This window comes from Anomalospiza imberbis, chromosome 18 (assembly GCF_031753505.1).
Source record: "Anomalospiza imberbis isolate Cuckoo-Finch-1a 21T00152 chromosome 18, ASM3175350v1, whole genome shotgun sequence".
NCBI classification, from domain to species: domain Eukaryota; kingdom Metazoa; phylum Chordata; class Aves; order Passeriformes; family Viduidae; genus Anomalospiza; species Anomalospiza imberbis.
The window spans coordinates 4,068,686-4,093,633 of record NC_089698.1 but is presented as its reverse complement, the minus strand read 5'-3'; the positions used below and the strand labels follow the sequence as shown (position 1 = coordinate 4,093,633).

Here is a 24,948-nt window from a genome sequence, read left to right as displayed (position 1 = left end):
CTCGCGCTCCTCCCCTGTGCTTCCTGCACCGACTTCCGGGTAGCGCCGCGCCCCGGGCGCGGGAGAGGCTCGTGGAGGGTAAACACTGGCGAGCGCGCACGTCAATCATGCGGAGCGCAGCCAATGAGAAGGGAGAACGGGGAGTGGGCGTGCGCGATTGCCATATAAGGGCATAGCGTGCTGTTGCTAGGCGATGGGAGCGCGGCGGGGCTCACAAAGGGTTAAATTCCACTGCATTCAATTTATGGCCCTTTCCATGGAAAATCACCTCTTTCTGTTGATACCGAGTTCCCGTCGCCCATCCGTGGCCCTTGTGGATATCACGCTCTTTATTTTTGGCCTTAAGCAGCAGGTGTTCCACACCTGTGCCTGTCCTCCCGCCGCAGGCCAGGAACGGGGAGAGACTGGGAAGAAGTTGAGGGAAAAGAGGATGTTTTAAACAATCGCAGGTAACTCCCTCAGAATCAGTATCTAGCAAGGGGATAAGGTGGTTTTCTACCAGACGCAGTTCGTCACCAGGAGGGAAAAATAACCTGGTTTGTCAGAAATGGATTCAGGGTATTTAACCTGTGTGTCAGGGGAAGCTGAGGGGACAGCTCCACAGATGTGCCCATGCCCAGCATCCCAATCCACGTTAGCTTCGCGCTGCCCCCACTCCATCCTCCTTCCTCTGCAAATGGAGTTTCCCAGAGAAAATCCCCCTCTGGGGCTTGTTTTCAGCAGGAAAAGCGGGATCATTGGTTTTACTGATGGACAAGAGCAGCTGGATGAGCTCTGGTGATGGATGAGCCATCATCCCCAACCCGGCCTGCGGGATCAGCTCTGGGATCTCTGCAGCACACGGAGCCCCAGGCCACCCCTGCAGCCCCAAGCTCTCCTCCAGGCAGCAGGAGCCTGGTAATGCCTGCACACAGCTTTGGGGGAAAATCAGCACTAGAAGGACCAGCAAATCCCTCCTCTCTCCCTGAGGCAGCTTCCACACAGACCTGTGTTTTCCTCAGGGATCTGGCACCTAAAGCTACTTCTGGGATAGTTGTGGAGCAGGGATGAGCTTTCCTTTTAAAAATGGTGATAAAGCCACTTAGCATCTACTCCCTAATTAAATCTACTCCAGCAGAGCAGGACAGCCAGCAATGCCTGGTGTCCCATCCCAGCTCTGATGCCTCTTGGTGCCTTTGGAATGGTCCAAGCTGAGGTAGAAGCCGACGATGCCACCTCATCCCTGGGGACACTGCGGATCCTTGGCACTCCCACAGCTCTTCCTCAGCATGGATCCGGGCCAGCCCAAGGATTTCCATGTGTCACTCTGTCAGGAGCAGCAAGGGGAGATCCCAAAGGTGGGAAGGGAGCTGTGGGATGCTGGAGCTGCAGCCTGGGTACATCAGAACTCCCAGTCCTGCTGGGTCGCCCTGGGAATTCTCGATGTAGTTGGACACAGCTGTGCCAGACAGATCCCATCTGGACCCTTAGGGGAATTTGCATTCGGAGCAGCGTTCCAGAGGGATCCTGGAAGCTTTAGCGTGAGGCTGGGGTTTATTCCTCCCCATCCGATGGCTTTGGGAGCGGCCGGGTCGCTGCAGCCGGCAGATGGCACTGACTCATCTCGCTGCTCCATGGAAACATCCCAGCCTGCTGCATTCCCCCTCCAGCACCTTCCCACCTTCTGCCTTTGGAGGCACTGATCCTGGAAAACATATCTGGAGGTTGAGTAAGGCCCTGGCTTCCTTCTGGAACTGTTTGTGCTGGGATAAAATTCCCGTGTATGTGCACCCAGAGATTCCTGGGGTCCTGGGTGTACCAGCAGCTTGGAGCTTGTGCTTCCCAAGGCTGATCCTCGGGATGATCTTCCCTGGCACCCATTTGGAGGATGTGATCAGGCAGATGCATCAGTGCTGTTTCTTTCAGGCCGGGCTGGAGCGACCTGGGGGAGGGAGATGATCTGGAAGATCCCTTCCCACCCAAGCCATTCCCTGATCCTGTGATGTTCCCCAGGTGCCAGAGGAGCAGTGGGATCGGGGTGGACACCTCTCCTGCCACACAGGGGACATCACACCCCGTGTGATGCATCCTGGAACAGCCCCAACCCCACCCATGTCCCATCTCCAGGGCTCCAGTGGGACGAGGAGGGCTAAAACGGGCAGGAGGGTGGGAGTGCTGTGGGAGCAGATTACAAAAGGAGCTATTTTCCCTTTAAGCTTCTCAGCTCGCCCCCTGCTTAGGTCCTGACAGCTGTCAGAGCTCAGCAGGTGTCAGGGGAGATTTGGGAGGGCACGGAAGCAGCTTGGCACGCTCGGGGGTGGCACTGCTTGTGGGCTCCCTGGTGCTGCCAGTGCCACCAGCCGTGAGGATGGTGCTGGCCCTGAGCTTTTCTATGCTCAAAGATCCTCTGCTGGTCTTGGACGGCCTCAAGCTCTTCCCTGCTTGGATTTCACTTCAAACCCCCCCTGTTTAGGTGTGGGAATGACTGGATCCTCCTGGATTTTTTTTTTCCCCCTTGGTGATGGGCAGCTCCAGGCTGGAGCCAGCAGGAAATTCCTCATGGGCAGAAGTCCCTGTCTTGAGGGACCAGGGTGTCCTGTGGGATATCCTGGGTGCAGGAAGAGGCTGGGGCCACCTGGGAGGGCTCTGGGGACAGCCCTGTGCCGTGGAGGGACATTTTTCCTTAAAGGTGGCAGGAAAGGGGACAATGCTCAGTCACCATGGCAACGGCAGTGCAGGGATGCTGGGGACAGAGCTGTGTCCTGGCAGAGGTGCTGGGGAGCTGCTGGAGGTCTCCTGTCCTGATCCCGGGCTGAATTCCAACATTTCAGGCAGTGTGGGCTACCTGGGAGGGGCTCTGCTCAACCTGGATGTCCCGAGCAGGATTTGAAAAAAGGAATATTCCTGAAATTCAAGAGCCATTTAAGCTTCTAAATCCCAGGAAGAGAAGCAGGAGCTCTGGAGCAGAGGCCTCAGGAGCCACCTGCCACTCACATTTTGCTTCTCCAGGGATCCAGGTTTCCAAAGGCTCCCAGAGCCTGGGACATGCAAATGACTCTTGTTATGTGCTGACTGTGATAAATGGGAACCAAAGCAGGTGGATGATCCTTTAGGAATCATAAATCCTCTCTGTGGTTGGTGCCATTGAGGAGATCTGGCCTTGGAATTCTGCACCACTCTTTCCTCAGCACGTTCACTCGGGAACAGGGCAGGAGCTGGGAAAAAATGGATTTGCAAATGGAAAAAAATGGATTTGCAAATGGAAGAAATGGATTTGCAGACCTATGCTGTTCAGCAGAGCTCAGAGAGCCACCTTGGAAATAAGGCGACAGAACCTGTGTCATTCCCAGCTTTCCAGGGTGCTCTGTTCATTTTCCTGCATGCTGCTGGATAAAATGGATCCTCTGAAATTCCTCTAAATGAAAACCTTCCCTCTCCCCCACCAGCAGGGAACAGCCCCTGTTTGTGGGACTCCGTGGCTATCAGGACCCTCCAGCACTCTGCAAAAACTCAGAGTTGGGAAATATTCCCCTCTCTAAGGCTGTGTTTAATTCCTTTGGAGCTGGAATGTTAAATTCCCCCAGCTGGGCTTTGCTTTCGACAGGAAGAGGCTGAGCTGGAGCAGGAGCTGGGTGTGAACCTCCGTGAGCACTGGGAGGGGACAGTGCCAGGCTCCCTGTCCCTTCCCAAAAGGAATGTCACTGGCAGCTCCCTGCTTGTGTTTGGCAGCTGAACAGGAGCAGTGGGAATTTGAAAATAAACCCCGCAGAGGAGGGGGAAACCCCAGGATCTAAAGCAAGAGAGATCTCGTTTTCTCCTGGAATTCCAGGGGTCTGAGCAGCAAACAAACAATGATTTCCCTGTGCCTTTGCTGGGTAGATCCATAATTCCTGAGAGGCAGGGAAGCAGTGCTCCAAACACGAGCTGCTGGCTGATGGGTAACTGGGATATTGGCACAGATAAATCAGGAGAGACCTGCAGGGGCTCCAGAGGTGCCTTCATCCCTGCTCCTGGGAGCCTTGGAAGTGCAGGGCTGAGGTCTGGCAAGGCAGGAAGGAGCAAAGCTGGGAAGGGAAGTGAGGAATGGAAGGAGAAGCAATTCCACGTTGTGCTCCCTTGGTGTGAAATCTGTTGGAGTATAGGAACTGGAATTTTGGCTGGGATTTGGGCAAGGCAGTGCTGCTGAAGAGGAATCAAAAGGAATTGGTGTTTCTTTCCAGCATATCTTGGATTTCTCCCTAATCCCATGGAACAGGAATTCAAATGTTCTCATGTTGGGAAGGAAAATTCCCTTTCCTTCACCTCTCACAGTCATTTTACAAATTGGAGATAAACCAAGAGATTCCAGGAGGCTGCTGGGGGTGGGAAAGGGCTCAGACCTCCCAGGGAACGGCTCCAGCTCCTGCCTCCAGCAGCCTGTGGCAATTTTAATTTCCATGGAGAACCAGCCCAAGCCTTCCCGGCTCAGCTGGCATTTTTCTGGTATCCCAGTGATGTTCAAATCGATTCTCTGCCTAATTAGCTTGTAAATATTATTCCAAGGGTTGTGGGTTTTTTTTTTTTCCCTCTTTTTATGTGTGTTAGGCTGTGGAAGGAGAAATGCATGGGGAAAAGCATCTGCTTCTCTCTCTTCCACTTCCAGCACAATCTGAAATGGGATAAAAACACGGCTCTGGAATTACCTTTTCTTGTGGGGAGGGGAGAGAGACTCTTGGGGGGTGTTGAAATGGAGATTTCTCTGCAGGATTGGAGCCCCAAATGTGTTGGGAATCAGAGGCAGAGGGTGGGGATGGATCCCATGTGGCAGCAGGGAGGCTGTGGATGCACAGGGCAGGAATGGGAGACGCATCAGCCTTGGGAAAAGTGTTTGAGGGTCACATTCCAGCAGCAATTAGGGAGGTGTCCCAGCATCAGCTGAGTTCCCTGTGTCTGGCATTCCTGGAGAATGGATCAGGATCCAGAGCCAGAGCACAGCTTCTGGAAAAGGCACCCAAATAAGGGCAGCTTTGAAAGCAACTTTTTTTGTGGAAAATCCATCAGGAATTTGCCTTTCACTGTGATTTTTTTATTGCACCTTTGGGATCTGAGCAAACTGTGCCCTCTCTCCAGGACCTGCCTGGGTGGGATAAGATCCAGGGAAAGCTGGAAACTTGGCAAACTCTAGTGGCAGAAAGTGAACCTGGTGTTGCTTTTTAAAGGCTGTGAGTAAATATCCCAGGAACTGCCAGTCCATGGAAAACTGAGATAAGGGAGTCTCTGGGTGCCTTTCCTGGTTTCCCTTATTTATTTGATAACCGGTGAGTGCAGCAGACACTGATGGATAAAAATAAATAAGGGAGCTGCTCCATGGGATCTGGGACAGTCTGGATTGGAGGGGAATGGTCCTTGGTGCAAGCTCAGGAATCCACATTCCTGGTTTTTAACATGGAGCTGGATTTGCAACAGGATCTTATCCCAGCTCAGTGTGGGTGTGCCCCAACACGTTGCTCTTACTGATGTTACTGGTCCAGCGCTCCTTTTGGGATCCCTGTCCTGGGATTGCTGCCATCCCTCTTTCCGTGGCATCCTTTGGAGCAGCTCATGGAGCCCACCCAGCCTCAGCACCATCCTGGCACTGGTTTGTACTGGAAGCACTGGGAGGGGGTGGCTGTGGCCATCTGGATGGGGGAAAGGGTTGATCCATGAACCTGGATATACCTGGGGGATTCATTTTCCCTGTGGGAGTGATCTGGGTGTTGGAGACACCCAGGAATCCTTGGATCTGCTGGGATGAGCTCTGGATCCTCCACCCACTATTGATACCTACCTAACACAGATCCCTGGACAGGGCCAGAGGCTTTCTTCCCATTTTTTATCAATTTCTTTCCCTCTTTCCATCCTGCAGCAGCTCTGAGCTCTGTTTGGCCACAGGATCCTGCGCTTTTCCTTGGCAAAGGATGTAAATTTTCCCAAAGAAAAGGGAAGGAAAAGGGGAATGTACTGCTGCCATAAATCCCAGGAATGCCAGGAGCCATGCCAAGAGCTGTCCCATGGCAAATCCACTGCCAGGGCTGTTCCCAGCCTGAGCCCAGGGGTCCTGAAGGAGGAGCTGCACTTTGGATGTGCCAACATCTAATGAAGGAAGAGCCTCCAGGCTTCCATTAATTAACAAATTAGCTCATCAAGAGGCTCCCTAATTTGTCGAATATAAAGCTGCCCTATTAATTAAACAAGAGGACAGATTTTAATTTGCCGGAGCACACATTTAATTGATAAATGACTCATTTAAATCCTTCACGGTGGAATTTTCCAGGAGCAACGATGGGAGACAAGCACGTGGGGTCCTCCGAGCAAGGAGGGATTTGGGCTCTCCAATATCCCATCACCTCTCTCTTAATTGACCCATCCACTAATTGGGTCTGTTTACATCCAGCCTCTCATTCCTCTTCCCCAAAATCCCATTAGCTCTCTGTTTTCCACGGGGGAATTGTTTTGCAGGAGCTCCTCACCAGCGGTGCCGGGGATTTGCTGGGTTGGGAAGATGCCAGGGTGAGGGTGAGGGATACCCCCAGTGCATCCACATCCCAGGTGGGATATCCAGGGAAATGCTTTAGATTTAATTAGTTTTTAGTTTAAATTCCCTTGGGGATTATGGCTCCTTGAAGGCAGCTTCTGCTGGCATTGGAAGCAGTTGGAATTCCATGGCCAGAATGAATTCCTGCACTGGAAGGCCAGAATGAATTCCTGCACTGGAAGGCCAAGGATAAATCAGATTTTGTTCCAGATAAATCAAGGAATCATTGACATTCCAATGATCTCCACACAGAATTAATTCCTTGGACATCCTCTCCCCAGCCATATGTGCCAGGGAAGCCACATCCAGCCAGGTACCCCAAATTCCTTTTTCCCAACCTGTTTTTTCCCAAAAAGTTTTAAGGGAGAGTGGGTGAATGATGTGAAGTCCTGCCCAAATTTTCAATTTACCCCAACTGATTTATAAGGTATTCCCAATGTCTGAATCCTTCTGGGAGCAGCTGCATGTGAGCTCCATTCTCCATCAGCCAGGAACAGTGCTGGGGACTTTCTGCATCCAGTCCAGGTCATGGATATCAGGGATTCCCTCTGCACTGTTTAGGGAATAAAAATCAGGAATTCATTAGTGTTAGTGGATCTGGCTTCCATCAACAGCACCCTCTGGATGGATCCCTACATTTCTGGATCTATTTAAATAATTCTGAGATAACAGCTGGATTTTGGGACTGGGCTCCTCTGTGGGAAAGGGCTGTATCCAGCACGGGGCTGAGCTCTGGATATTGGGATCAGTGATCAAGATCCATCCAAGGAAGATTCTGTTGGGAACCCCACATCTCCCTGGCACTACCAAGCAACTCCCTCATTTCAGAAATAATCCCAGCCTGGCAAAGGCTCAGGAATAAAACATATTTTGCTGTTATTTTTACAAATTCCAGGGCAATTGGAGCCTAGGGAACCTGCACCAAGGCCACCCCCAGCCAAAAAAACCCCGAAAAAGGCATGGATTGCTCAGAGCTGGCAGGAATGCTGAATCTTCCCGCAAGGAGCTGCTTCCCAGCCCAGAGTTGGGCAGTTCCTGGGCCCATCCCAGTGACTGGAAGCAGGATGGGGCCATTGGCAAAGTCATCTTCAAAAATACGTGTCCCTGCAAAGCTCTGCTTCATGGAATGGTGAGTTCCCAGACGTTGATTGCAAGGAAAACTGGGTTTATTAATTAAAAACCCATAAATGAAGCAGGTTTCCTTATGGATGTTTGGGAATTTGAAGGAATCTATTGTTATTAAGACAAATCCAGCAGGTGCCTTAAAGGATTGGGAGTTTCCTGAGGGGTGTGATCAGCCAGATCCCACTGATTTTTTTGCTGGGACATTTCAGGAATACTGCCCTCTATCCACGTTTGGTGTCTTCACTTGGCACACCAGCAGCAGGAAAAACACATCCAGAGGATTTTAGGATGAGGCTGAAGGAGTTCAGGGTGAAAGATGAGCCTGAATTCAGCTCCAGCAGTTACCAGCACAAGGAATTGAAACCTGTCAGCATCTCCCATTTTCCAGTGGGATGTGCAGCATCCAAACCTGGAGCCCTGTAGGCATTTTAATTGAATTTCTTATTTTTTTAATGGAATTTCTTATTCCAAGGCCAGGTTGGTTTGGGCTTGAAGCAACCTGGTCTGTGGAAGATGTCCCTGTCCATGGCAGGTAATGGAATGGGATGAGTTCAAGGATTTTCCAAACCCAACCACTCCAGGATTTGATGCCACCTCTGCTCATAAATCCCTGGGCAGGTGACATCCTGTCTGTCACCTGCTCAGGGGCTCCGAGGCAACAACAAAGTGTCCATGCCTGGCAATTCCTCATCCCTGCTCCAGGAGCTGTCAGTGGCCTTTGACAGCTCCAGGAGGAATTGGAAATCATGGAGAAATCTCCTGATGTGGCACTTCCATCACTCCTGGGGAGCAGGATGGGGATGGGAGGGGGTGGGTGATGCCACAGATGGGGGAATCCATGGAACAGGGCCCAGCTGTGCCATGGGAATGTTCCCATCAATCCTCCTCTGCCAAGGGTGGGGTTTGGGAGCCGAGAACTCGGAATTGTCCCCTGGCCCAGATCCAGCCCCTGGCACAGCTCCAAGGGTAGCACGTGGAAAAATGGGGTGAATGATGCAAGATTGGAGGCAAACAGAGGCTCTGCAAAGGTGTTTGGGGGCTGAACCATGTGGAGATCCCTGAGCTGCCCATCCCAGGGGTGGGATGCAACGGGATATGGTGCCAGCCTTAGGAGCACAGCGGGGTTTGGCCACCCTGTCCCAGCCCCGCTGTGTTTCTGGGGCTATTTATAAGCTCGAGTTGCACAAGGTTGGGACTGGGTTGTTTTTTTTTTTTTTTTCCATGGTTGTATCAAATCAGCGAAAAAAGGGAACGGGAGCCGTCTCTTCGACATCCTGTCTGTGGCTTCTTTATTTGGGCAGGGAGTTTGCACTTGGATCGGGTGGCAGTGACGGGATCCGGAGGTCGGACCGCAGCGGGTGTGAGCCAGGGATGAGCTCCCTGTGGGAAAGGCAGGGCAGAGTTATCCCTGGGCATAAACCCAGCTCTAAACCCCGGGATTTGGAGCTGGGATATGCAGCGGGAGCCTCCTATCCTGTCCTCGTAGCTGAGCCCAGCTCCTTTTCCAGCCACTCCCATTTATCCCCACGGCTCTGCCCGGGGCGAGGGAATGTGCTGCTGGATGCCGGAGAAAGCTCCCCCGGAGAGGGAAAACTTCCTCCAACTTCTTCCCCATTGACTGCCACATCTGTTTCGGGATGAGTCAGGCGGGTTCCCAGCGCCTGTGTGGGAGGGAAGAAGGGCGAGAGCCGGAGGGGTCGGACCTGCCGGGCTCCGGCCGCGCATCCCGACCCCATCCGCGCATCCCGGCCCCATCCGCGCATCCCGGCCCCATCCGCGCATCCCGGCCCCATCCGCGCATCCCGGCCCCATCCGCGCATCCCGGCTCCATCCGCGTATCCTGGCTCGGCAGGGAGCTGCTCCAGGGCGTTTAATTAGCCCAAATCAATTTAGAGCTTTAATTGCTTTGCTCGGTGTGGGTGGCACTCGGCGCTTGCCAAGGACATGACAACTGCCAAAGGCTGCGCCGGCTGCGGCGCCTGGAATTGCCGTTCCCGACGGCTGCTCCTGCACGGATCCTGCTCCAGCACCAGCCCTGGGAACGGGGATTTGTCCTTCCGCAGGCACTGCTGCCGGCAGGGCTTTGCTGAGCAGGCGATGCCGAGTGCCCCGGAGGGAAACCCCAACCCACAAACGCTCGGGATGGGAAATCATATCCCAAGTCAGCGTGTTTTCCTTTCATCCTGCTAAACACAGGGATCAGTGTGAAACCAGGATCCTGCATCCTGCCTGGATGTGGGGAAGTGGCAGGTGCCTGGGAAAGGAGGCAGTGCCAAGGGATGGGTTGGTTCTGGGGGGCTGCAGAGCTCAGCTTTGCTGGGAACACTGGGATTGTGTCGGGTCTTGGCTTGGAGCCCTCAGAGCTGCCGGGATTTTGGTCATTGCTTGATGATGTCCCGGGGTCAGGCCTTGGCAAGGCCACGTGCAGGAGCATCCATGGCCAAGCATTCCCAGCCCCAGCAGGCCCTGGGGTGGTTTTGGGAAGCCCAAAGACCCCCACCAGGTCCCAGCTGGTGCCACCCAGAGCTGCCTGGGCTGAGCATCTCTTGGTGGCACACCTGGACTCCGGACACGCAAAAGGAAATCCCACCAGTTTGCAGTTGGTTTTCTCCCTTGCTGGATGGATTCAGGATGTTTTTTGCCCTGTCTTTACAGCTGAGGGTAATTAATTAGCCTTAATTAGTATCCTCTGGTAAATGAACTTCCTTTCTTCTGGGGAGAGGGTTGGAATGGCTGGTGGCAAACCCAGGGCAGCGTTGCTTGAGCTGGTTCTGGGGTGTCCCAGTGGGGCAAATCCTGCTCCTTTTCCAGGCTGGAGGAGGGTGAGGGGGCATCACTGCCAAATGTTCTTGTGTTTCCTTGTGCTGCCTTTGCTCCCAAACCCTGCACTGGCTCTTATCCTGCTGGGATGGATGCTGGGACTGGGATGGATGCTGGGACTGGGATGGATGCTGGGACTGGGATGGCTGAGGCTTGGGAGTGCGGGAGCTGCGTGGGGAAGGAAGGAATTTTCCCGGTGCCACATCAAGCCTGGGGTTATCCAAACCTCCTGTTCTGTGTGGGTGGAGGCTGCACTGCTCAGTGCTCCCAAGCTGGGGGGCTGCCCCAAAAACCTCGTTTATCCCCTTGAACCTCATCCCTGCATCCAGCCTTTCCCATCCCTCCTATCTGGGGGACCCTGAAACTTCTCCCAGCCCCTCTGTGGCCCCCAAATAACTTTTCTTGCAGGTGTTAAAGGGGCTGGGGTGACAGAGCTGCCACCACAGAACCTCTGCGGGCTGGGGGGGCTGCCTGGAAGCATCTGCAGCATCCTGGTGGTAATGAAATCCATCGGGAAAAGCAGCCCCTGAGCAGCAGGAACGGCGTTTGGGAGCCAGATTTGCCTAAAGGGAAGTGACTCAACGTCTTGGAAGGAGTTGGGGGCGGTGGGGGGAGCAGAGGACAGCGGTTGACCCAGGGTGGGGACAGCACCGCGTGGGGGGAGGCTGGCAGCCACCTGCCTCCCCTTGGGCTCCCGGCTGGAGCAGCATCCCTGCGGAGCGCTCTGTGCTCTGTTATCCCTCCGTGGGACGGTGTGTTCTGGTCCGGGGGGCGGCACAGGAAAGGAGGCCCCTCGGGAAGCAGCTTGTTGCTTCCTCACGCTGGGTTGTGATCCAGGCCAGCGTTCCCAGCTCCCGGCGTCACACCCTCTCCCAGCTGTTGCTCGCCGAGCACCGCGCTGCCAAGAAAACCTTGGTGATGGATGCAACTCCCTCCCCGCTCCCTTAAAACCGGCGGGGAGCGGCACCGTGCCTGTGTCTGTCCCGGCACGCCGGGATCCGCCTGGGAATGGGATCCCGCTGGCACTCAGGGCACCCCGAGCTCGTCCTGCCCAACACGGGCAGCAGGACAGCGTTGGCACCGCACGAGGTATGGAAAGGTCACTTGGTTGGGGACACTGGGAGCGCTGGGGGAGCAGATGGGACAGGATGGGGTGGCAGAGCGATGGGGCAGTTCCAGCCTGTGCCACTCCCCAGCTGGGTCCGTGTTTCTCATGTGTTTTATGATTTTGGGCTGCATTTCCCACTGTCCTGAGGCACCGCTCCTCTGCACCCTGCTGGGGATCTGCCACAGGTGCCACAAGTGTGGAATATCCCAGAGCTCCCAGCCCATCCTGGGGGTCCTGGGAGAGAAGCACACTGGGGAACCGGTCACGAGTCCCCAGCGTGGCTCCACAGGGAGATTGGCACATCCCTGCCCTCTTCACACTTCAGGGCTTTCTGGGGCTTCTCCTTTCCCCGCAGCAGCCCCACGAACCAGCACATCAGCATTTTTCTAGCCCTGATTCAGCTCAGGGATGTTGCGACACAGAGTTGTGCAAAGCTGGCAGTGCCTCCGATTTCTCTTTTTCGGCTCTCACGGGAGATCCTCCACGTGGGACAGGGTCAATGTCCCCACGTCATGGGACTTGGTGGCCTTGAGCTCCCTCCCACCTGCCACCGCTCCCTGCTGGCATCACCCCCTGTCCCCTGGTCACACCTGGGTGGTGCTTTTCCAGCTCTGAGGGAACTGGGATTTGTTCCCTATGCGTGGCTGAAGCCAAGAGCTGGAAAACTCATGGATCATGATGATGGAGAGCAGGTGGGGGCTCTGGTGGAAGGTGATGCTCTTTCACAGCATGGCACAGCTTTTACCTCAGGTGTTTTGCATCTCCCTCTGGATGAGTTATCCTGGCTCAGGGCAGGGATTTGTGTCCATCCAGGCTCAGATGGTGCTGAGCTGCACCATGGATGCCACTGGCAATCTCCAGCTCCTGGCAGGCACAGGGCTGAGGTCAGGATGGTTAGGGACAGCCCTTGGCTGGTGACCCTCTCTTTGGGGGTACAAATCAGGCCAGGCTGATTTCCTCACACGGAATGCACTGTGGGATGAACAGGACTCATGAGCAGCTTCTCTTCTTCCCTGCACCCCAGGAATGGCTTTGGGTTCCCCCTCTCCTGTGTGTGTGAGCCAGGAGCATCCCAGGAGCAGGGCATGGATTTGGGGTGCCTGGGGAGCAGGGATGAGGGGCAGCCGGGGTGGAGGAGCCCGAGGGGACTCTTTGGCTGTGCTCACAATGAGGAATACCCAAACCCTTCCCAAAGGCTCCCAGGAGATTCCCAAGCCACTGTGGGCAGCACAGGAGCCGTGGTGGACGGGGCATATCAGTGCTGCCACATCCCCTTCGCAAATTCAACATCCTCCCCCAGAGCTTCCCCCTTCCCCTTCCAGCTCTGCTGAGGCCAGCAGCTGGTTTATTCCACGGGCCGCATTTATTTTCTTCATCCTCCCATCCCATGTGCTTCTCCTCGGGATGAGAAAGCTCGGCAATATCCGTGTCAGCTCCAGCTGGATGCCAAAGCCACAAGCCCAGGGTCATTCCCATGCCAGCCCTAACGGGGCTGTAGGAGAAGCAGAGATGTCTAATCCAGCCTCTAAATGCTGAAAATTCCTTGGGGATTTATCCAGCTCAGGTACACACCTCTGGATTTATATACATTTGTTAATTTATATTTTTAATAGGGATTTGGGAGGAAGGGTTTGCTGGAGTTTTGCAACCAGCTGAGGTTTTTTGCTCTCCTATTGTTATACAGTGGGTTTGGGATCTCTGGGATCCCCACTGTCCTTCACCCCAAACCCCCTAATTTTCCCTAAAATCCCAACCTCTTTTGGAGCTGGGCTTTGCAGCCTGCGGGGTGGGAAAACAGCAGGGAAGGGAGAGGAGCTGGCAGTGAATTTGGGGGGGGTTGATGTCCTGACAGTGTGGCAGTGTCCCCTCGCTGGGGACAGGGAGAACAGGGTGGCTTTTCTTTGCCGTGCTGATCAGCATTCAGCTGGGGACACAGAGCACAGCTGGGAGGATGCTCCCGCGGATCCGGGGTGATTTCCTCGCTCGAGGGGGGGCTGAGCCTGCTGTCCCCTGCCATGCCGCATCCCCTGCCGGGGCACGTCCCTCCCGCAGCCCTATTTCTGTTTTCTTGGGTTTCTTTCCCTTTGTACGCCCCAAATGCAGAGTGATGTCCCCAAGGTTTTGTCCCCTGACAAAACCCAAGCTATGGTTAGGGACAGCATCACTGGGCCACTGGGGTGTAGCAGGGAGGATGCTCTGAAAAAGGAAGAGTTTTTTTGTCTTTTTATTGCCTGAGAAGTGCCAGGACAATACTTTGGATTATTAGAAGAGAGTAGAGGAGATGGAATTTATTATCTTGGAAGCCGAGTCATTTTAAGCAGCTCAGAAGTACAAACTACCCTTTTCAAGGAAATCTTTGCCTGTGTAGGTGCAAACGCCCAAATTTTTCCCTTTTAATCCTCAAACCTTCCCAAGAGCATAATGGATGGAGCAAAAGGCCGGGATTTTATGAACAGGGTGGCTCTTTCAACACTTGATGCCAGGGAAGGCCGGGTTCCTCTGCCGGAGTTTCACTCTGGGAGGGGTCTTTCATGACCCAAATTTTGAGATTAAACCCCTTTTTCTGGCAGGATTGGGGTGGTTTCCCGATGGGGGTGACCCCACACTGTGGCCAGGAGGATCTGTGGGATCCATCCCGTCCTAGCCCGACCCGTCCTGCTCAGCCTGGCCGGCTCTGCCCAGATAAACACTGACTCATGTTTTTCTGTCCCACCCTGGGCACAGCAGCTTTTCTAAGGCTGCCTTTTCCAGCTATTCCCTTTTCCCTGTGCCGTTCACACGGGCGGGGTGCAGCCTCAGCCTCAGGGATGCAGGGAGAGGCTGGGGATGCCGGAGGCTGCCGGGTGTGGGGGTCCAAGATCTGTAAAGGAGAAGAACTGGGATGTGTCTGAGTGGATGCAGGTAGGGATTAAGCCTCCCACTGCCCTTGGAGCAGAGCTCTGTGCCTCAGTTTACCCCGTGGCTGTGCCTCCTCGCTTTGCCCTGGGGGTCTCCAGGTGCTGGGGGAGGTTTGGGAGGATTTCCAGCCCGGATCCTCACTGGCAGGAGCTCATTCTCAGCCTGCTGCTCCCATGGCATTCCACATCCCTGTGCCCTTCCCAGCCTGCTGGAGCGGGACAGAGGGGTCAGGGGTGGTGGCAGGGCCGGAATCGCAGCCAGGAGCAGCTTTTGGGCAGGTTGGAGTTTGGGGTTTGGAGGTCTGAACTCCCTCTTGATGGTCGATTTACACCAAGGAATGGGGCTTCATCCTGGGTGTCCCGGTGGGGTGTGGGGTGCTGAGCAGCCTCATCCCTGTGGCATCTGTTGCCATGGCAATCACCTGCCAAAATAAAGGGGAATTGGAGCTGGGTACCCAGAGCTGCTTTCCCATTTGGTTCCTTGCTCCCTGAGATTCCTGGGAGCTGGATCCCTGCAGGGATGTCCTTCCTGTGTAACCCCGGGCTGGAAACACCTGGGTGCCAGAGGGATTGATGGGGTGGCCTCGGGTGCCAGCTTGGGATGGGGTTTGCATCCCACTTCCCTGGGGCATGAGATGCCATGGAATTCTTAGGGATGCTCGGGATCCAGCCTGCAGGATGGGACTCAAGCACAGCCAGAGCTGTGAACCCCCACGGAACTGGCACCAGCACCTGCCACATGTCCCCAGGGACATCCCTGCCCTCCAGGGACATCTGGGACTGTGGCAGGGCTCGGTGGGGTCTGGTGCCAGCAAGTCCAGAGGGACGTGGAGATCCCGTTTTACCCCGAGCCCTTCCCAAAGCTGAGCTCCAAACATCTGCCGGCAGTTCCCCTCTCGCGGGAAGCTGTGCCGGAGCTGCCCGCGCCTCCCACGCCCGGAGGAAGCGGGTTGGGGTTTGGGGTGCGCTGGGAGCTCGGAAACCGCCGGTGGGAAGAGGAGAGGGAAGTGCTCCAAGGAAGGAAAGGCAGAGCAGCTGCCGGGCAGGAGGCGGCAGCAGGGCGGGCACGGACCCGGCTGCTCCCGGGGGGTTTGTTTGTCCTGTCCGGGGTGTCCCGTGCGGGGACAAGCATTTTCTAGGGGGGACAAGCACGGACCCAAGGGCTCCCCCCAGTTTCCCCAGTGCTGCAGAGCCAGCCCTGGCAGGTCCCAGACGGATTTATTTCGTGATGTACATCAAAGCGTGATGCACTTTGACAGCTCAGGCAGGATCTGATGTACTCAAAAGCTGCTCTGTTGGTTTGATTTAATTTGATTTGATTTGATTTGATTAGGTTCTATCAGTTCTCCTCAACCTGTCCCAGTGCCTCCAGTAAAAGCCTGGCCGGCGGGCGCTGGGCGGGCAGGAGGCGGTGCTGGCAGCCTGCCCATCCCTATAAACTCCTGGAGCAGGGCTCTGGCACCGCCCTGCCCGCTGGGATCCGCTGCCAGGGGCCCGAGCATCCCCTGCCCTCCCCGTGTCCCGGGACGCGGATCCCGCCGCGATTCCCCGCTCACATCCGTCCCCCGCCCGTCTGCCTTGGCCAGGGCAGAGTTTTTTCGCCCAGAAAAGCTGGATTTGAACATTTTCTGCTGTTCTCTCGGTTTCCTGTTGCCTTCCCAAGAACAACATCCCTGACCTCATCCTCCCCCGGTATGTGCCGGGATGCTGCCGGTGCTCGAGCCGCCCGTCGGGGATCCCACCCGGCCTTCCCTGGGTACCAAGACAAACACAGCTGCGGGAATGACGGAGAAAATGCTATTTTGGGTAAATCCTCTGCTCGTTTTTGTTGAGGTAGGAGGACAAAGATTAATAGATTGAAGGGAGAACAGTGGTTTTGGCTTGAACAGGGAATTTTCAGCCCGGAGAGGAGCAATGAAACACTCTTAGTATTATGTGGCTTTTTTTTTTCTCTTTTTCTTTTTCTTTTTTTTTTTTTTTTTTTTTCCTCCCAGACTTTGGAGGTTTTTTGCTGTGAGAAATGAGGAGGTTTCATGCAGCTGCCCCTGAGACTCTCCATTTTTGGGAGAATTTTGGAGAGGCAGGTGGGAGTTTGCTGGATGATTTTCCAGCAGGTCTGGGCTTCTGGTGCCCATCCTGCCCATCTGGAATGTTCATGGTGGGATTGGCCTGCTGCTCCTGTGGAGTTTGGGATTGCTCCTCATGAGCCCTGGAAACAAACCCATTCTCTGCCAAATCCCACAGGGAAGCAGAGTCTTGGTGTTCCCATTGCTCTCTGCTATCCTTACCCCAACTGGGAACAGAGACCAATCCCTGCCCCACCTGGCAGAGCAAAATTAACAGAGAATTCAGATAAATAATCCAATAAAATGAGTTTAGTAATGAGCTGAAAGTCATCAGGCCCAGCAATTAAAAATAATAATAAAGGGCAGATTTTACATTAAAAACATGGAAGTGGACACGGTGGGAAGAGGAGTGGGAATTTTTCCTGTCCCCCTGGAGCAGGGGCTGAATGTGGGGTCACGGTGAGAGGTGGGAGTGTCTCACTTGCCCCATGGATGACACCACAGTGGAAAAGGTGGTTGTGGAGCAAGTCCAGGGAGCTTTGGGGCTCTCTGGATGATGGGAGGTGGGGATGGGGTGGGAAGGGATATGATGCAATGGGGTGTGGTGCAATGGGAGGCAATGAAGTGGGATGGGATATGAGGCAATGGGGTGGGATGGGATGGGATGGGATAGACATGGAGTTCTGGGCTCCCCCACCTTTCTGGGGCTCTGCCTTTGGGAAGGGGATGATCTGAAATCCCTGTTCCATAAAGCAACCCTCATTAATCAACATTAACATCGCTGGGAGAGTCAGTTCTGCTGATTCTGTTCCTTCCACCGGATCATCGACTTTAATTCATCTCTTTGGCCATGGAGGTTTTCCTGGGACAAGGTCTCTCCCCAGCTCCAGCTCATTCCCAAACTTTGCACTCAAACCTCATTTGTTCTGGCTGCTTATCATCCCCCGGAGCTCGGCCAGGGGGAGGTGACAGGGTGGGATTTCACCCCTGGCCGGGGACTCTGCAGCAGCAATGGCAGGAAGGAACAGCAGGAAAAGCCCAGGGAGAAACAATAGCTTCCAACACAAACACCATGGGAATTTCAAAGCAGGGCTGGCGGGAGGGCGATGCTGGGGGACCTTTGGGGTGAAATGCCTCGGGAACAGGGAGGGTCCTTGGGCGTCCCCACATCCCTCCTGTGAGGACATGTCGGTGTGGGATGCTCTGTGCTTCTCGATCAGGCTTTGGATTTTGGTTTTAACCCTCCTGACCCAGGTAGGGAGTTTTATATTCTGGATTCTTACAGGGGAGAGGTTGAACCCCCTCAATCCAGGCTCTGGAGCCCGGAGTCTGACAATGGCAGGTGATGCTATTGGTTTACCAAAATCAACATATTTAAACATACAGGGCATCAATTAAATCAGGAAAACAACCCTGTGAGAATGCAGGATATAAAATAGATCATGCAGATAATGTGCACCTCGTTTATACCTTGAATTATTTATTTAATTATCAGTAACCTGTGTTTGATGGTTTGGTTCTCTGTGTGCACCTGAGGATGCTGCTCATGTTGGGTGCTTGTACAGAGAGCACAGGACGGGATTTCTGTCCTGGGTTAGCCCAAAAGCTGCTGGGATCATGGCAGGATTCCACCTTCCCCAGACTGAAGGTGAGGAGGGTCCCCAGGCCAGCACAGTCCCCCGAGGGAGGCTGCACCGGGTTAATTGTTGCCACACCCTGATTGGGTTTCCTCCCTTAACCCCACATGCGGGGGTGAGTGGCCTTTCTTTGATCCTGGCTTTAATGTTACAGCTCATGCCTTAGGCCGGTGTGGAGGGAGCTGCCGTTGTGCCCTGGGACGCTGAAGTGTCACCTGTGCCCCATCCCGACAGAGAGGAGAGAGGTGAGAGGGTGCCTGGTGTCAGTGGGGTGTGTGGGGAGCTTCTCTTTGGGTTTTCAGTCCAATTCAGTACAAAAAAAAAAAAAAAAAAGAGAGGAGCCATAATATGTTGCAGATATTGGAAAGTCAGAGCTGTTGATGAGCTGTTAATGAGCATTATCCCGGTTTTCCTCCTGGAAGTAGGCGGGTAATCAACGTTTTCTGCAGGATGAGGCTGCAGCCACATCCTGGTGGAGCTGAGGGACTGAATCACGTCCTGATGTCTCATGGATGGGTTGGAAATGAGGGAGGAGCTGTGGGAGCATCTTGTTCGGGACCAGTGGGGTTCTCATGGGATCCCCCATTCCTGTGTGTTTGCCCCTTCTCTCCCTGTCCCCAGTTCCCACACATGTTGAAGGCCCTTGTCCCTCCCGCTCTCCTCACTGCGATTAACACCAAGTGTTTGCTCAGCAGGGGAAAATCCCTGGCTGCAGATCCCAGCGTCCCAGATCCCCGGGATCACACGGATCGGCTGCCGTTCACACGGACGATGGCGTTTCCCAACCAGTCCGATTACTTGGATGGCCTCAATAATAACTACAGCGACTACCAGGACTACTCCTATGACGACACCGGCAGCGCACGGGCAGACCCGGCCCACGACCCCAAGGACATCACCAGGATCCTGTCCGTCATCATCTACAGCGTGTCCTGCGTGCTGGGCATCCTGGGCAACGGCCTCGTTATCGCCATCATCACCCTGAAGATGAAGAAGTCAGTCAACGCGGTCTGGTTTCTCAACCTGGCCGTGGCCGACTTCCTCTTCAACATCTTCCTGCCCATCAACATCGCCTACACGGCCATGAGCTACCACTGGATCTTTGGCACGGTCATGTGCAAGCTGAACTCCTTCCTCCTCATCCTCAACATGTACACGAGCGTCCTGCTGCTCACCACCATCAGCTTTGATCGCTACGTGTCCGTGGTGTTCCCGGTGTGGTCGCAGAACCACCGCTCCACCAACCTGGCCTACGGGGTTTGTGTGATCATCTGGACCGTGGGCATCGTCATGAGCTGCCCCTCGCTCGTCTTCCGGGACACGATGCAGATACGCAACTCCGTGATTTGTTTCAGCAACTTCTCCCTCTCCTGGAATAAATCCTACAAAGGGCTGTCTCTGATGAGGCACCGCACTGTGAACATCACCAGGTTCCTGGCTGGGTACATCCTCCCCATCACCATCATCACCTTCTGTTACATCGCCATTGTCTTCAACCTGCGCCGGAACCGCCTGGCAAAGTCCAAGAAGCCCTTCAAGATCATTGTCACCATCATTGTCACCTTCTTCCTCTGTTGGAGTCCCTACCACCTGCTGAACCTGCTGGAGACGGTGCCCGACACAGTCCCCCGGTCTGTGTTTGAGATCTTCATCCCGCTCACCACGGCTCTGGCAGCCTCCAACAGCTGCATGAACCCCGTCCTCTACGTCTTCATGGGCCAGGACTTCAAGAAGTTCAAGGTGACCCTCCTTTCCAGGCTGGTGAATGCCCTCAGCGAGGAGACAGGACACTCCAGCATTGTGCACAGGAGCTTCTCCAAGGTCTCCTCCATGACTGAGAAAGAGACAACGGTTGTCTAAACTCAGCCTGCAGTAGGGACAGAATCCCTTGGTGTTGGCACTGTGACGGTGACCGGCCCTGGTGTGGGTCAAGCATTGTCCAGCACTGTCCTACAGCCCATTTTTGACTGGTGTTGCTGTCTGGGGGCTGGCAGGGGATGGAGGCCCCCAAGGTATGGAGAAGACACAACCACCCTTGATCCCATGTGGGATTGCAGAAATCCTTGTGCCAGTCTAAGAAAACATTTTTGGGCATTCCCATCCAAACTGCATTGCCTGACCCGGGAAGGGCTTTCCTGTTGTTTCCGGAGGCACCGTGGTGGGTGCAGGATATCAGGAAGGCATCTCCTGTGCCGTGGCCAAATTGGTGACAGTCCTTTGTCCCATGTCTGTGTGTGGCTCCTCATGGTAAATTCCTGAGGTATTTTGGTACCAGAACAAGGTGTTTGTGACTTTTTTGGGAAGTGTCCTTAGGACGGGTTGGAATATCCCACCTCAAAGAACTGGGAAGTCTCAAATGTCTTCTGAGTGATCCAGAGCCAGGGCCACCTTACAGTGTGGGGATTGGGCTCACACACAGGGTCACCAGCATGGAAACCTGGGAGAACAAAGAAGGAAAGGTCAATTTGGAATGACTTTTTAAGCCTCACTATGATGGGCACATTCCACACGGTACATCCTGCAGAAAAGGTGGATGTTTGGGACCGGGAACAGGCCCATGAGCTGGGAATGAGCTTCTGGGGAGGACCTGCTGTCTCCTCCTGCATCCAGGAGAGACTGGCTCTGTTACCAGCTGCTCCCTGGGGGACCAGTTGATTCTATGGGATGATTTTGTCTCATCCCATCTTGGGACACTCTGGGAATCTCGTGGGAGACTCTGATGCCGCATATTGATCTCTGCAGTGAAGGATGGGCCGAGCCACCACCTCAAACCAGTTTCACGTCCAGTTAATTTGGGAGCTCTGTCTCCATTAGGGCTCCTTCACCACGGCCCCGGTGTCACCCTCATTTAAGTGTCACTCCCTGGAGTTGGCTTTGGACAGCCCCAGTGGCCCTGGGGACATTTCAGGAGGTCCCTCAGGGAGCTTTGTGAGGTTTTGGCAGTTGAGAATCTCCTGTGGGCTCCCAGGTGCCCACAGAAGCAGAAATATTTATTTATAGCTTTCCTTGGAAATTGGAAAATGGAAAAACAAAATGGGCAGGCAGCTCCCAGGAAAGGCCAGGGAGCTATTTCCAGGCAGCAGATCATGCCAGCCGCAGGTACAAGTAAAGCCCTGGTAACTGAGCTGCAGGAATGTGGCGGATCAGAGCGGATGCCGCGACAGGAGCGGGATTTCAGGATTTCAGACGGATTATCCGGCGTCCTCTCTGCCCCGGCGCTGCCTCGCTGCTCCACCTCGGTCTGCATCGCCTCCTTCGTGCGATGGGACACCCAGCACCTGGATTGTCTCCGTGTCTCCAGGGGTTGGGATCCACCCACTTCCCTAGGGAGCACTGCCACACGTCCCTGCAGCACACCACGTCCCATGGCCAAGCCCAGGCCTACTCCCAGCCCTGATCCCCAAAGATTTTTTTTCCCCCAGAATCCATGCTAGAGCCATACCCATGGAAGATGCTTTGCCTGAGGAGGCTGCAGGGCCTTTCTGGTGGTGGGAGGAGGCTCCTCTTGCTCATTTTCCCCAGTATTTAATTAATATTGCTGGAATGTTGCCAGGATCCTATTAGGAATAGGATAGGACAGATGGGATGGACGGGACAGATGGACGCACAGGGACACACAGAACTTGCAGAGGATCTGTTTAGGGAGCAGTGGGAATGGGATGTATCCAGAGCCAGCAGCCTCTGGGGCTTTTTGGGCTCAGGGTTTGGAGAAGTCCTGGATATGGGAACAGTGGGATGAAGGCTCAAGGACTGGATGTCATCCCACGGCCCCTCAGGTTGGTGCTGGGATGTTCATAATGGATTCAGGATGCTCCTCGCTATTTCTGGTGTCTGTTTTTTGCAAGCTCCTCTGTTATTACTCCAAGCAGCTTTCAAAAAAAAAAAAAAAAAAAAAAAAAAAAAAGGAAAAAAAGGCAAAAAGCAGTGCCTCGGTACTTATCCTGGGGTTAAATCATCCCTGTAATGGCAGCTTGGCAATCCCAAGTCTCCCAAATATTTGGGTGCATCTTTGTAGCTGTTTGCTTATTTAATAAAACCTCTTTTTTTCCAGACAAATACCTCGATGTGTGGCGTGGGAAGGATCCCATGGTTTTTCACTGTGTGTATTCCTGGTCCCTGGTGTCCAATTTGGAATTGTGGAAAGAGCTCAGGAGCAGAGAGATGGGGCTTGATTGACTGAGGTGGGATCTGAGCCTCTTGGATGGGTTTTGGGAGATCCCCCACGGATGATCCAAGTGCTCCACCCCAACATCCATCCAGACACCAGTGCTGGTGTTCTGTCCCTTCCTGTTCCTGATTCTCCTCATCCTGCCGAGGTTTGGGATGAGGATGGGGAAGAGAAAACTCCACTGAGTTTTTCCTGCTGGACCCTGTTAGCTTTGAATTAACATCCCCAAGGAATATCAGTGATTTCTGTTCCCGTGTCACCCACTGAGACAGGCAGCAAACAGCTCGCCCAGGCTGCATTAGAAAAGTACATGTTTATATGTCTATAAAATAGAAGCAGGGAAAAAAAAAACATTCCTCAGAAAACTTCAGCCTCCTCAGCCAGGTTTTTCTTCCCTCTTTGGCAGAGTGTTGCCCCATTTCCTCTGATATTCCAGAAATACTGCAGGAGCTGCAGCTCTGGAATCTCCCAGGGTGCTGAGGATGGATCCTGTCAGCATTCCTTGGGTTTTTTGCAGTGCTGGATATTTTGTTCGTGGAGGGGAGGAGGCTGCACTCCCCCAGAGTGTTGGGAAGCTCCAATATATTAAATCAAGCATCCTTGGATGCATTCTGGTGACCCCGATCCCGCCCCTGCGCTGCTCAGCTGGAGACATCCTTAGCTGTTAATTAACAAAGTCCTCTTGATTAACGGCAGCAGGAGGTTAATGACCACGGGCAGCTCCAGGGGAACGTGCACGAACTGGAATTAGCATCCAGGGAAAGGGCTGGGTGGGAGCTGCAGCTCCAGGGCTGGTTGTGCCGGGACCTGCCGGCCCTTTTGGGGCAGAAATCGGTGAAATTGGAATGCAGCTGGATTTAACAGCTCAGAGCCAAGGGATGAGTAGGATGCAGAGCCACCAGAATCCCCATGAAATCTGGAATTGGGGCAGTTGTGAGGATTTTAGGGTCAGTCAAGGCTTGTGGTAAGGAAGAACAGCAGGTTTTGGAGCCGGAGCACACGCCCTCCATCCCAGAGCCCCCATCCCCAGCCTTGGAGCACCAACCCTTGTCCAGGACCCTTATCCCAAACCCAGCACATCCCAAATCTTCCCTATTCCCGCTGCTGCTTCCCTGGATTTACCCCCCACCCAAACCCAAGACTGGGTCTCATTTTCTGGGAGAAATTACTCTGGAATACAACACACCTTGTTCATGTGGAATGTGTTACCATCCTTAATGACAGCTCTTTTTCACTTGGCTGTCACGGCCCTAAAATAAAGCCGTGTTTTCCCTCTCCCATAAATCACTGCCTTTATTCCAAATTGGAATGAAATTTAAAATTAAGGGAAAAAAAATACTCAACGTGTTCCCCTCTCGCTTTGCTCAGAGCCAGGCAGGTTGGAGCCAGGGTTAAATTATCCCTGCTGTGTTCAGGCATGCTGTCAGCTGTAAATTTTAGGGGAAATAGCCAAGCTGCTACATAAACCTGTTGGTTTTGTCAGGGATGGAGATGGCTGCTCTCAGATTTATGGCCCATCTCCCCATTCTGGGGTTTTTGTGGAAGTGCTGCTGCTGAGGGGGGGATTTCTTTTTTTTTTTTTTTTTTTTTTAACCCAGCTGGAGCTTCACAGGATTTAATTTGAGAAGAAGGGGAACTCCTCCTCTCTGAGCCCCCCAGCATCGTTTCCATCACTGGGGGTATTGCCCAGAACGCCCTGAATTCACCCCAAAGGAGCATCCACTCCCTTTGCCAGGAAGGGATCCCAGACCTGAGCCACACTCGGCATCACCTCCAACATCACAGCGTCCAGGGAGCACAAAACCCAGCCGGAATTGGGGGAAATGCGGGAGTTTTTGGTGCAGACGCCGTTGCCACGGCAACAGCTGAGAAACCCATGCAGCCCTGGAGGGAGGAACGCTGCAGCAGGACCGGGAGGCAGGAAAACGCTCCCGGGGATGCGAAACTGCCAAAAATAGATGATTTTTCCAGCAGGAATCCAGGAAGGAGGTGGGGGGTGGGGGGGTCACGGTCCCTCCAGCCCCACGGCAGGGCAGGGCGGGCTGTGCCCACCCAGGGATGCTCAGGCTGAGTCAAGCGGAAAGATTCCCAGCTTTTCAAATCCTCGTGGAAAAGCTGAGTGCTGCCTCCCCCAGGCAGCCGGGCGGGCTATTAAATGTCAAGAGCTTTCCCCAGGAAAAAGATGCGGGAAGGGTGGTTGGCTCCTTTTTGCAGGGGGAATAGGAATTTTGTCCTTACGTGCCAGTTAAAACATAGCCCAGTGTTGAATAAATAAATAAAAAATCAGAGTACGAAGCTCCAGGAAGGGGAAGCTGCTCCCATGTCAGTGGGATGAGGGGAAGGGGGATCCCAGAATCCAGAGGTGCAGCCAGATGTTCAGCACGCCCTGACACAATATCTTCCAACTGCTCCATTTCGGTGCAATTTAAATGTGTTAAAAAAAAAAAAAAAAAAGCGATTGTGGTGCAATAAAAAAGCAGAGAAAAATAGAAGAGAAGATGTAAATTGATACTGCTAGAGGCTGGGGAGATTCCCAGGTTTTTTTTTTGTGGGAAGGGGTTGGTGGAGGCAGAGGTGCAGATGTGGGGTCCCCTC

The 24,948-nt window shown here is 53.9% G+C and overlaps 1 protein-coding gene and 1 long non-coding RNA gene across 13 annotated transcripts; both read left to right on the top strand.

Annotated features, from left to right (window-relative positions):
• Window positions 1–98: 98 nt before the first annotated feature.
• LOC137484630 (uncharacterized) lies at window positions 99–7,736 on the top strand. 2 transcript variants are annotated; one of them, XR_011004946.1, is made up of 2 exons: window positions 99–449; window positions 7,428–7,736. It is a non-coding gene; the product is annotated as an uncharacterized lncRNA (long non-coding RNA). The 2 variants fall into 2 exon arrangements; XR_011004945.1 differs by lacking the exon at window positions 99–449 and adding an exon at window positions 4,762–5,596.
• A 3,485-nt stretch (window positions 7,737–11,221) lies between these two features.
• On the top strand, window positions 11,222–21,110 carry CMKLR1 (chemerin chemokine-like receptor 1). 11 transcript variants are annotated; one of them, XM_068208598.1, is made up of 4 exons: window positions 12,878–13,149; window positions 16,146–16,288; window positions 18,340–18,430; window positions 18,881–21,110. In XM_068208598.1, exon 4 carries the CDS (start codon window positions 18,957–18,959, stop codon window positions 20,043–20,045), a length of 1,089 nt encoding a protein of 362 aa, XP_068064699.1. In that variant the 5' UTR covers window positions 12,878–13,149; window positions 16,146–16,288; window positions 18,340–18,430; window positions 18,881–18,956; the 3' UTR covers window positions 20,046–21,110. The 11 variants fall into 11 exon arrangements, with proteins under 11 accessions (XP_068064697.1, XP_068064692.1, XP_068064699.1 ...); XM_068208594.1 differs by having other exon boundaries at window positions 18,878–21,110; XM_068208597.1 differs by having other exon boundaries at window positions 16,146–16,315.
• The last annotated feature ends 3,838 nt before the right edge of the window (window positions 21,111–24,948 follow it).